General features: G+C 44.0%; 2 protein-coding genes across 2 annotated transcripts; both read right to left on the reverse strand.

The window, feature by feature from the left end:
- Positions 1-700: 700 nt before the first annotated feature.
- Positions 701-4,692, reverse strand: cfap107 (cilia and flagella associated protein 107; the record flags this gene model as incomplete). Its single annotated transcript, XM_080727346.1, has 4 exons — positions 701-990; positions 1,408-1,579; positions 3,352-3,462; positions 4,582-4,692. The coding sequence occupies 4 exons, from the start codon at positions 4,690-4,692 to the stop codon at positions 701-703; spliced, it is 684 nt and encodes a 227-aa protein (XP_080583472.1).
- A 523-nt stretch (positions 4,693-5,215) lies between these two features.
- Positions 5,216-10,238, reverse strand: aadacl4 (arylacetamide deacetylase-like 4; the record flags this gene model as incomplete). Its single annotated transcript, XM_080727722.1, has 4 exons — positions 5,216-5,999; positions 6,130-6,193; positions 9,300-9,525; positions 10,062-10,238. The coding sequence occupies 4 exons, from the start codon at positions 10,236-10,238 to the stop codon at positions 5,216-5,218; spliced, it is 1,251 nt and encodes a 416-aa protein (XP_080583848.1).
- Between the last annotated feature and the right edge of the window lie 1,111 nt (positions 10,239-11,349).

Raw genomic sequence — 11,349 nt, forward strand, 5'->3', positions numbered from 1 at the left:
GGAAGACAGCAGGCAGACGGGGAAAACGGGAGACAGACGCAGATGGTTGACCATCAAACATAAGCATCTTTGATTCCTCCTAATTAACCACTTTGATTCCCTGTAATTAAACACCTAATGGAACGGGACTTAGACGCGTCCCATCAGACTCTCCTTTGCATGAATCATAGCTTCTGGTTTGCCTCAATACTCAGGTCAACACTGTCATCCACCGTTTTCCTAATTTCTCCTCTTCTTGTGGTCCTGTTACTTTTTTTCTCTCTCTCTTCATTCAGTATCTAGGGCAAAACTAACAGCCCATTCTGAGTTTTAATTATTAAGCGTGAGGAGAGAGAGAGAATTTGCATGTAATTATTGTCTGGAAGGGTAGAGATGATTTATGGGCCCCTTCCAACACTCTCCCCACCCCCCCCCCCCCATGTGTATGTAGTATGTAGCACCACACACACACACACACACACACACACACACACACACACACACACACACACACACACACACACACACAAGGCGACAGCTCGCTGCACAACACAGTCAACGTACAGTAGACTTCAAGAGGACTTAATGAGTCTCCTGGTAAACTCATTTTTAATCCCATTTGATTGCCCAGATACTCCACTCCATTACATTTTGCATGCCACTGTGCTGACTAATAAAAAAAACTCAAAAAACCCTGCTATTAGCGTCCGTCCATCCGGCCCTAGGCATGCGGTGCTGGAGGAGGAGGAGGAGGTATAGAAGGTAGGAGGCGAGGAGGAGGACAGTGGTCCGGGACCTGCAGCATGGAGCGCCGCCTCAGCGCCAGGTCCTTGTTGTTGTGATTGGCAGCGTGGAGGTGGCTGGAAAGTGCGCGGGGGGCTCTGGCAAAACCGCTCAGGCCGAAGGCACCGTGCGGGTGTCTCTGGTACGCCGAGCTGTACGCGCTCAGCCACGGCTGGTCTCCCAAACAGTGCTTCTTGGACTCCAGCAGGCCAAAATTGGTTGGAGGAGCTGGAAGAGGGGAGGGGAGGGGAGGGGAGGGGAGGGGAGGGGAGGGAGGGGGCTCAGATGTCATGTTCCATGGAGCCATTTGTTATGCCAGTGACCCGGTTTTAAAATAAATAATTTTTTTGGGTAGCAATCCAAGTTTGAGTGCTGATGTGTGTTGTCCAAATGAAGTTTACCAAGTCCAAGTATACTGAATGCCGGTGCTGCCTCCTTAGTCCTGGGATTATTTTATACTTTAGCTATTGAAAAATAGCTGATATACAAGCTCAGACTTGCACAAATGTTCATGATCTTTTAATAAAATAGCAGATCTACAAACTCGCAGCGCGGCACTCGGTGCCACGCGGTGCCATTAGCTCCATAGTTTTAGGTGCATATAGTTTGAATTTGAAGAGGTGAATTTCAAACAGTGGTTCTTACCAGAGATTGGTTGGTCAGACTTTTCTGGCTGCCACGACAGGCTGTCTGGATTCCAGGAGCGCAAAGCAGGTGGTGCAAAAGTGTTCTTACGGCCATAGCTTTCATCATATAGTGTGACCATGTACAGGTCTGGGGTGCTGTGGTGAGCAAAGAACATCTTTGATGGAAGCCCCTAAAACACAACATTAGAGTGTACACAATAAGATTACCTTAAAGCATATTATGTCAAACTCAAAGCCCAGGGGCCAAATGATGCCCACGAATGAATGATCTTTGGCCCGCGGGATGATATTTAATTAGTGTGGTTGCCCAGCAGGGCAACCATAGTTCTGGGGAAACTTTATTCTCTGTTTCTAGAGGAACTAAAAGTTTAACGTCTACTCCTCCAACAGTTTTTGCGCCAGACACTCGGCCATATGTCAAATCGACCGGCTTCATCAGGAATTTGCGATTTGCATTTTTCTATAAGAGAAAAGTTGTATTGTTTAATTGATATTAATTTATTAGTGAATTAATTTCCAATATTAACTTTTTCCAAAGTTGCCCTGTTAGGGTACCCCCTTGTACTCATATATGGGGATTACAATGCACAAGATGCATTTCACTTCCCAAAACTCAAATATGATTTGAAACACAGGGCAACCACACTTGCAATTTCACAAATTGCAAATTTTCTAGTTACTATTTGAACTGGCCACTGGTATGTTGCATGCACCACCATAATACCACAAGTCCCACAATGCACTGCGAGTGCATTGTCAAGTATCACAATCCCGCGTCTTCACTATTCATCAGCAGCGGAAGTGTATCGCATGTGGTCAACTTTCAGCTACCCCTCTCCCCAGAAATGGCTAAACGAATGGTGAACGGGTTTTCAAGCCAGATGGGAGGCAGAGTACATGTTCACGGATGTAAAGGTCATAGAAATTAATGCAACTGATTTTGATTTACTTTCTCATTTGACTATTTTCAGTTTTTAATGCATGCAGTTAAATTTTTGCATTTATCTTGCTATTAAGGGACATACTGATTTTTGAAGGAAAATTATTTGTTTGCCGTTCAATAAACATTTAACCAGTCCGGCCCTCGACTTTTAATTTCTTTATTTTGGCCCACTGTGTATTTGAGTTTGACATCCCTACCTTAAAGCCTAAGGCTTTTTATGTGTGGTATCACGATGTCGCTCGCTGAATATTACTGATATTCAGTGAATAACACATACTAGCCCTTACCCGTTCAAAGATATGAGCTCCGAAATGATGTGCAGTGTGTGGATTATGGGATGTGCACTGTGCACACAGTATATGAGGGATGGAAAGTAACTTTAACTGGTGCTTGCATGTTAATATGTAGGAGCATCAATGTAAGAAATACCCGTTCCATTTAACGGCTACAGAGATACTGTGTACCGATCTGCATGATTTTGGACAACATCTGTAACAGGGCCAGAACCTCTTTCCGCGGGAGTTTGCTGGAGGCGACTATTATTTGGACGACACTTCCGGTTTAACAGCAGACATACAAGCTCACGTCGCGTCACAGATGCAGCCTGTTGTGAGCTTGTAAATCACACTCGGCTGCGGCGCCGGAAGCTCGGTACAGCGTCTGCGCAATGCACTATGGGGCGTTGGAAACTCGTGGATATAATTTGATGCAATTGAAATCCATTGGGTGGAAAGGACAGGGGCAGCAAGTTTACTCTAACCACCTTTTATAGGAACTGCCTGGATCAGTCAATGCTTTTCAACACCTTTCACGACCGCTGCACCGCCAGCCACACATTTGTGCCCATGAAGAGGTTCATCAAAGCCCTTATCTTGGGGCTGAGTCAATATTATGCAAAAGTGGCCACTATTGAGAAAGGAAAAGCCACCTGCCTTGCAATAGTTGTGTCATGCATTTAATTGGCTGGTAATGCAATGCTTGCTGCAGTTTTAGTCTGACCTCAGCTCTCCGCAGGCTTGCATGTTTCACAGAGACGTCTGGTCTGGATTCCCACTGGGGCCGATAGTCCATGCGGTTGGTGCTGCTGGCGGCCTTGGGCTCTCGAGTGAACTGTCTCAGACAGAGAAAACAAACAGTAACGTAGGTGTGTACGTGTGTGTGTGTGTACGTGCAGGTGTGTGTGTGTGCGTGTGTGTGTTTGTGGGGGTGGGGGTGGTAGAGTGTTCAGCCACTTTAGCAATGGTGGTGGTGAGGGGGGTGGTGGTGAGGGGGGGGGGGGGGGGGGGGGGGTTAGCAAAGCTCACACTTCCCTATCGACCCGGGAGAGGTTGTGCAATATTTCTAAAGCCATTGCTCTGCTCAGATCCTGAAGCAGCAGCCCGTGGCTGCGCCTCGCGTCAATGCAATTAACGCTGGTGGAGCCGTACCCCTCCTCCCTCCCTCCCACCAGGAGGCTGTGCTGATGTAGCTGAACCGAGGCTGTCTAATCACTTTGCTATAGATTTGACTACCGACTGAGGCCCTGCGAAAAACCCTCTTGTCACATCACCATGGAGCTAATGCCTTACGTTTAGGATCTCTGGCATAAGACAGGAGGAGGCACTGTTCTCACATTCAAATGGAAGTGGTTTGCTGAAATGTCATTTGGTTACTGGGTAAGATAACCGGTCCCTGTCTACAGATATAAACATGACATGAGTCATTGTGCTTACTGAGTGAATATGTTAATGACAACCAGGGACGTGCAGAGAATGTTAGAGAGGCAGGGGCTGGAATTTCTAAAAGTGCCTTTTGGTGAAAGTATCGAAAATAGCAGACCTCCAAGCTCTGTGAGCTTGGAGGTCGGCTATTTTCAGTGCTTGATACCACACTGAACAAAGCATTATCAAGTCAATACTGGAGATGTGGCGTAACGGCATGACTTTCTACACAGAGAGGGCAATTCTTTCAACATAAGACGCTGCATTCAGGTTCTGGAGACTTTGGACAAGGCAATTCTCTTTAATGCTGCCTTCAGGTATGGCATGGAAAGAGGGCATTTGCATTTCTTTCACCATAGTAAAAACATAATTTATGGTCTGGAGAGGGCACTTCTTTACAGACGGGTAAAAGGGCAGGGGCTCAAGCCCCCTTTGATGTCTATGTGTGCACGTGCCTGATGACAACCCTTGGCCAAATTTTACATTACCTTTGAGTGCATGGCAAAAAGAACAGGAAATATATGCCTACCTGGAGTCGTTCCTCCAACCAGTTACCTATTAGTACTTTCTTTCCATACTTCTGCTCGACTCTCCAGCCAGGTTGGGTCCATTTATCCTTCCTCATTTTTGTTTTGTCCATGCTGTTCGTGCTGTCCGAGGGAAGGTGCTATGCTGTTAGAGCATGTTTAGCAAGTCAAACAGATAGCATGATGTGGTGCATTCACCTGGCCCCATTACGGTGTAGCCGGTGGACAAGAAAAGAGAGGCGCTCTCTCGTTACTATGGGTACAGCAAACACCGTGACAGCCATTGCAAGTAGGGTATACCTGAAGCAAGAAGAGATGCCTTACACCCATGTTGGAAAAAAGAATAGATGACATTCCATAATGCGAATGACATGAAATTGTCTGAACACCTACTACTGTATGGGGGAAACTAATACCGAATATTGTTTTGCAATAAAATGTGTGCATCCTGATCCTTGAGGCTACATTTTTCATTCTTAGGAAAAGCAATAAAACATATTAATTGTATTTCTTTATTTAATTTTTCTCCAAACAAAAAATCACTTCCAGCGAATATTGAAACTGCCGTCTGCGGTTATTTTGTTTTGCTTATTGATAAAACAATACAGGAATGCATACAGCTAGCATATATTCTCATTATAGTGTTTTCACAAAGTCAACAACACTGTCCACAACTCGTGGTGCAGAGGGAAAGCTCAGCCAGCCCTGGCTGATAAAGTTAATGATGCCATGAAAACCGTCCGCCACGTGTTGCCATGTGACGTCCACGCCCAGATCCATCAGCCGCTTCCTGTAAATAATCCCATCGTCCCTCAGGACATCATACTCACAGGTGAGGATGAAGGTGGGCGGGCTCATACGGATGACATCGTCATCTGCCAATAAGGGTGAGACCTCAGGCTCCAGGCCGCTTTTAATTATGTGATACACCTCGCCATTGTATTCTGCGTCTGGCATCTCAGTGTAGCCCCGAGCTAAGCATGCCACTGGGAGGTTGGAAGGGGAGAGCCACTCTCGATAGCATGGCTTGAGCTCAGTGGGGACATGGTTCCCTTCCAGCACATCCTGGCAGATAGACATGTCCCCATTGAGGTACTGCAGGAAGTAGAATGCCACCCGGCCACGGAACAATATGGGCACAGCGTGGTTCTGCTGGTATGAAGGCAGGTTGAAATCTGCCATCTGCAGGGCTGGGTAAATGAGGACCTGAGCGCAGGGGGACGGCAGATGTCCGTCCTTTCTCTTTGCCAGCCTTTGGCAAAGTGCTGCTGCCAGGTTCGCCCCGGTGCTGTCCCCACCCACTGCCACCCTGCGAGGGTCCACGCCAAACTCTGCCTCGGCCACTGACAGGAAGTGACACGTCGCTGCGTCACAGTCATCCAGCTGGGCGGGGTACCTGTGCTCGGGGGCTAACCGGTATCTGAAAGGAGTGAGAAATGCAGACGGAAGGAAATTTTTAGTCACATCCTGGCTGCTTTGCAGACCAAAAAGTTGTGAGGTTTTGACTTGCCTTGCTTAGACAAAGCGTAAAGGAAGAGACAAGAACTTACCCAACAGACACAACCGTAGTCTCTGTCTCCTTGGCAATTTGCCGGCAGACTTCATCGACAGTATCTAATAAGGGTAGACAGAAAGGTACAGTAGTTTCCCGGGATTGGCAGGGACGTGCAGAGAATGTTAGAGAGGCAGGGGCTGATATTTCTAAAAGTGTCTTTTGGTGAAAGTATCAAAAATAGCAGACCTCCAAGCTCACAGCGCGTTGCAGAGCGACACGTTGTGAGCTTGGAGGTCGGCTATTTTTGGTGCTAGATAACCACACTGAACTAAGCATAATCAAGTCAGTACTGGAGATGTGGCTTAACGACATGGATTTCTACACAGAGAGGGCAATTCTTTCAACATAAGATGCTGCATTCAAGTTCAGGAGAGTTTTGACAAGGCAATTCTCTTGAATGCTCCCTTCAGGTATGGCATGGAAAGAGGGCATTTGCATTTCTTTCACCATAGTAAAACCTGTCTGGACACTTTTTACAGTCAGATAAAGCTATGTCAGGCATGTCTATGTGTGCATGTGCCTGGGCATTGGTAACAACTGATCACATGGTTCTTTGCAAGTGGAAAATCACACAACATGGAAATAATGTAGCTAACCCTTCTTTTTCACACACTTGTATAAGCAACTTCACTGCGTAAGGAACTTGGCCATGCATGAACGCAGTTGCTGCAGATGGTTTGGTAACATTTACTGTGCAGGGGTAGACACATGGAGTTTATCTCAGTGCAAAGGAACTAAAACAGAATTTGTTTTGTTTTGCACAGACACACGAACAGGCGGTTGGACGGATAGACGGAAGAGAAGAAACATTTGTCTCTGGCTGTCTGTTCTGGCAGAAACAATAACCATGCTGAAGACTGCCTTATTGTGTTAAATAACGTTATAACACAGGAGTGATAAAACTGGCAACTGTAGATCAAACCTGGGTCTCAGACACAGACTCATAGCACCCTCTATAGGTATCCTAACCCAATAACATCAGCTTTATCAGGATCATAACAGTGATCACAACAGTGTGCTTACTAACAAGGTAGCCTTCAACTGCACCACGTGCCAGTTGATTTTGCAGCATTACAGGGTAATGTGTGTCCACACCAAGTGACAACGTTCAGCAGGTGGCAGTTTGCATCAAACATAAACTGTACATTGACCAGAGGGATCGATCTGTGTCACTTCACAGCGTGTTGTCAGAGCAAACACTCCAGCAACACCAGGCAGGCTGATGACTATGTCTGATACTAGATTACTCAAAGACAAAATAACGCGCATCGTCCGTTGTTTGGTGCTGAGCCGAAACTGCCGGAGCAGTATTACTAAGAAACAAAAGAATAGCTTGCAACTCACTTTCAGTAGCATATGTATTTAAGACAACACGCAGCATACATGTATGCTGCTTGAAATAAATATTGGAGCGAGTTGCGAGCTATTCTTGTTTCTTGATACTACATTACTAACACAAACATTTGCTACAAATTATTTATCAAAATAAAATGACTGAATTTAATATAAGCAAAACAAGAAAAACTGTTTTTGTAGGCCCATAGTTCTTAAAACTATACACACAAATAATGCAAAGGTTGACAAGTGTCCTGAGAGAATCCACACACAATTTAGGATGATTAATTCATTAAAACCAGGAAATGTGTGTGTGTGTGTGTGTGTGTGTGTGTGTGTGTGTGTGTGTGTGTGTGTGTGTGTGTGTGTTTGTGTGTGTGTGTGTGTGTGTGTGTGTGTGTGTGTGTGTGTGTGTGTGTGTGTGTGTGTGTGTGTGTGTGTGTGTTGCGTGCGTGCGTGCGTACGTGCGTGCGTGCGTGCGTGCGTGCGTGCGTGCGTGCGTGCGTGCGTGCGTGCGTGCGTGCGTGCGTGCGTGCGTGCGTGCCTGGCCTGCTCAACAGCGCCCCCTTGGTCACCCAGACCTGACCACCAGTGGTATTGCAGCTCATGCCACATAATTATATAGTAAACGCTCAACAGTGCCCCTTGGTCACCCAGCGGTATTGCAGCTCATGCTCGTGCTCATACATGGCAACATACAATTGATACAAACATACCTACACACAGTCACATTAAAGGAGTAGTTCACTCCCAAAATGCCTTTTTTCTTTACTTTATTGATTAGTCACGCCATGGAGACTTCAGTTCAATAATATTTATTTTTATTTGTCACATTTCTAAGACAAAAATGGGATTATAGTAAATTTACCCCCAATGATTCTGGATGGGGACCCAAATGCATGGCCCTGGAAGGGGACCCAAATTCATTTGGGTCAGAATCAATGGGGGAACATTTAGGGTCAAGGGTCAAATAAATGTTAAAGGGGAAGACCACCCATTTTCAATATTGAAATATGTCATTAATATACCTTAGAGGAGTTGTGTGGAAATAGAAAAAAAGTTCCTCCTCTTCTGTGTTGCCTAGAACTGGAGGATTGATTTTGGGGTTTGTATTGTAAAGTACAACTTGATGACATCACACATTGTACTTTACAATACAAACCCCAAAATCAATCCTCCAGTTCTAGGCAACACAGAAGGGGGGGAACTTTTTTTCTATTTTCGCACAACTCCTCTAAGGTATATTAATGACATATTTCAATATTGAAAATGGGTGGTCTTCCCCTTTAACCCCATTGATTCGGACTCTGAGCTTGTGTCCCCCCATCCAGGGCCTTGCATTTGGGTCCCCATCCAGGGCCATACGTTTGGGTCCCCATCCAGAATCAATGGGGGGTATATTTACTATAATATTTGTTTTGTCTTAGGAGTTAGCAATGCGACAAATACAAAAAATATATATATATATTATTGAAGTCAAGTCTTCATGGCGTGACTAATCAATAGAAAAAAGATATACAAGCTCATATAGCGTGGCATGAAGTGACGCGCTATATGAGCTTGAAGATCTTCAATTTTTGAAAAGTGACAATGTGTGTAAATCTTTGAATAATGCAAAGATTTTTAACTGAAATCTTTACTTCAAACTGAATAAAACATTTTGAGATGAGGGTCAGCGGCCAGTCATTTTGGGGATCCTTGACATGAAAAGGTTGGAGAACCACTGATATAGCCTATAGCAACATACGTTTTTCAGAAAACGGTTATGATTTTTTGAATCGGCCTCCCATTAATAGATTGGCCGCATAAATTGATTGGTTGAAACTATACCTATATTGCCAGTCACCCATCCGCCTCCATGGAAATACACGAGACCTCTTCTCAAGCCTTCAGAGGCCACTGTCGATTCATAGACTCGCACTGGCACCTGAGAAAACCTCATGTCCTTCACACGCAGGCAAGGGGGAACTGGGTTTATGTGGGTCAGGAATTGAGCCCTGAACCAACGAATGAAGCTGATTTGATGACATATACCCAGACGTTCCAGGATCCTGCCCTGGGAGGAGAAAAACCATAAGCATAAGCAGGTAAGTGGAAAAGGTAGGCTATTTTGTTCATTCATTCATCCTTCCATTCACTCATGCTCATACGGTAAGTCCTATACAGTAAGGGTCCTTTTGGATATTTTGGAGCAGCTAATTGTAGCTAAAATTATTATTTTATTTATATTATGACTCTTATAAAACATGAAAGATTAAGTAACTCCCATGTTTCCCTTTTGTCTAAATGTAAATAAGGAAAAGCAAATGACCTTGTCTCTTTTTGCAACTTGAGGTCAGACATGTTTTCTTATCTAAAGTTTCTGTTATGCGTTATCTGAGCTTTATCAGCAGCTAGAGGACAGAGGAAGGACAGACATCTCTGCCACTGGGTCTGAAAGAGCAGAGCTCACTTTTAATATTCCAACTCCAGCTTTTTTCCCCTTGCTATTCACCAAGGAATAAGCTAGATTAATTATTTCAAGCGGGAAAACATGATTTGACTTGCAGAAAACACAAAATAATAAGCAGCAACAATTCCACAGATACTCACCACAATTGCTATTCCAACAAACAAGCCATGAACTATATGCAGTTTCCCACGATTTGCAACCCCACAAGGAATGTCTGAATTCATCATCTCCGAGTACACAAGTCCAATTACCAGAAGGAGGAAGGTTGCGAATAGAGCAGCAAAGCCAATTATTAAAATTGCAGTGCTTATGTCCATGGTCTGTCTGGTCTGGTCTGTTCTGCAGAAGGTAAGGCATTAGACATTAACTAAATGCTTTATCTACCTGCTCCACTCCTCCCACATTCTCATATAATATGTTGTGACCTTGGGCTCTCTTAATGACATGTTTGACTATCCAGCTATGGAGGATGAAAAATTCAACATTTCATATAGGAGCATGTCAATCACTTAAAGCATTTTTCCCAATTAAATCTAAAGGGTTTTGCTAAGAAATATTGCAGCAGTTACTTTTGTTGTCCACTACTAGTCCTGTTTTTTTTTTTTTTAATCTCATATATTCCAGAAATCCCAATGCCTTGCAAATCAGTTTAAGACCGATTAATGTATTCTGTTTTTTTTAATAATTACGGTCTGTTCATCCATTTTAGCAGAGAATCTACATCACCCGACTGCACTCAACAAAGAGCGAAACGGTGTGCTAGCTACTGTCTTGGGAAATTAGTTCAAACCACTGCTGCAGGAGATTTAAATGTCAGTGGTGACCAGTGGTGGAAAAGGTACTCACATATTTTACTCAAGTAAATGTATCAATACTGCAATGTAGAAATAGCCTACTCAGTTACAAATAAAAGTCTGGAATTCAAAATGTACGTGAGCAAAAGTATGAAAGTGTTGCCATCAAAATGTAGGCTACTAAAAGTAGCCTACAGATAGTTTGAAAATAGCAGATTTACAAGATCACAACGTGTTGTGATGAGATACATTTTGAGCTTGTAGATCGGCTATTTTCAAACAGCAGGTATAATTTAAAGTAGGGCTAAAGTGGTTAATGTATGTTTTATAATATTTACTTTTAAGTAACTAGTAACTACAATATTTGGACCCGAGATGTAGTGGAGTAGAAGTAAAAGTATTGGAAATTAGAAATAGGTCTACTCAAGTAAAGTATAAATACCTCAAGATTGTACTTAAGCACAGTACTTAAGTAAATGTACTTCGTTACTTAACACCACTGAATGTCACCCTTGAAGGCTGCCTCTGAATTTACACTGTTGATCTGTAGATGGCAGTGATAGCATGCATGAGTGAAAATAAACTGTTCTCTGGCATTGGATGTCTTTAGATTTAGATATCTGGGTACAGCCTG

This window comes from Nannobrachium achirus (assembly GCF_963921795.1).
Source record: "Nannobrachium achirus genome assembly, chromosome: 6".
NCBI classification, from domain to species: domain Eukaryota; kingdom Metazoa; phylum Chordata; class Actinopteri; order Myctophiformes; family Myctophidae; genus Nannobrachium; species Nannobrachium achirus.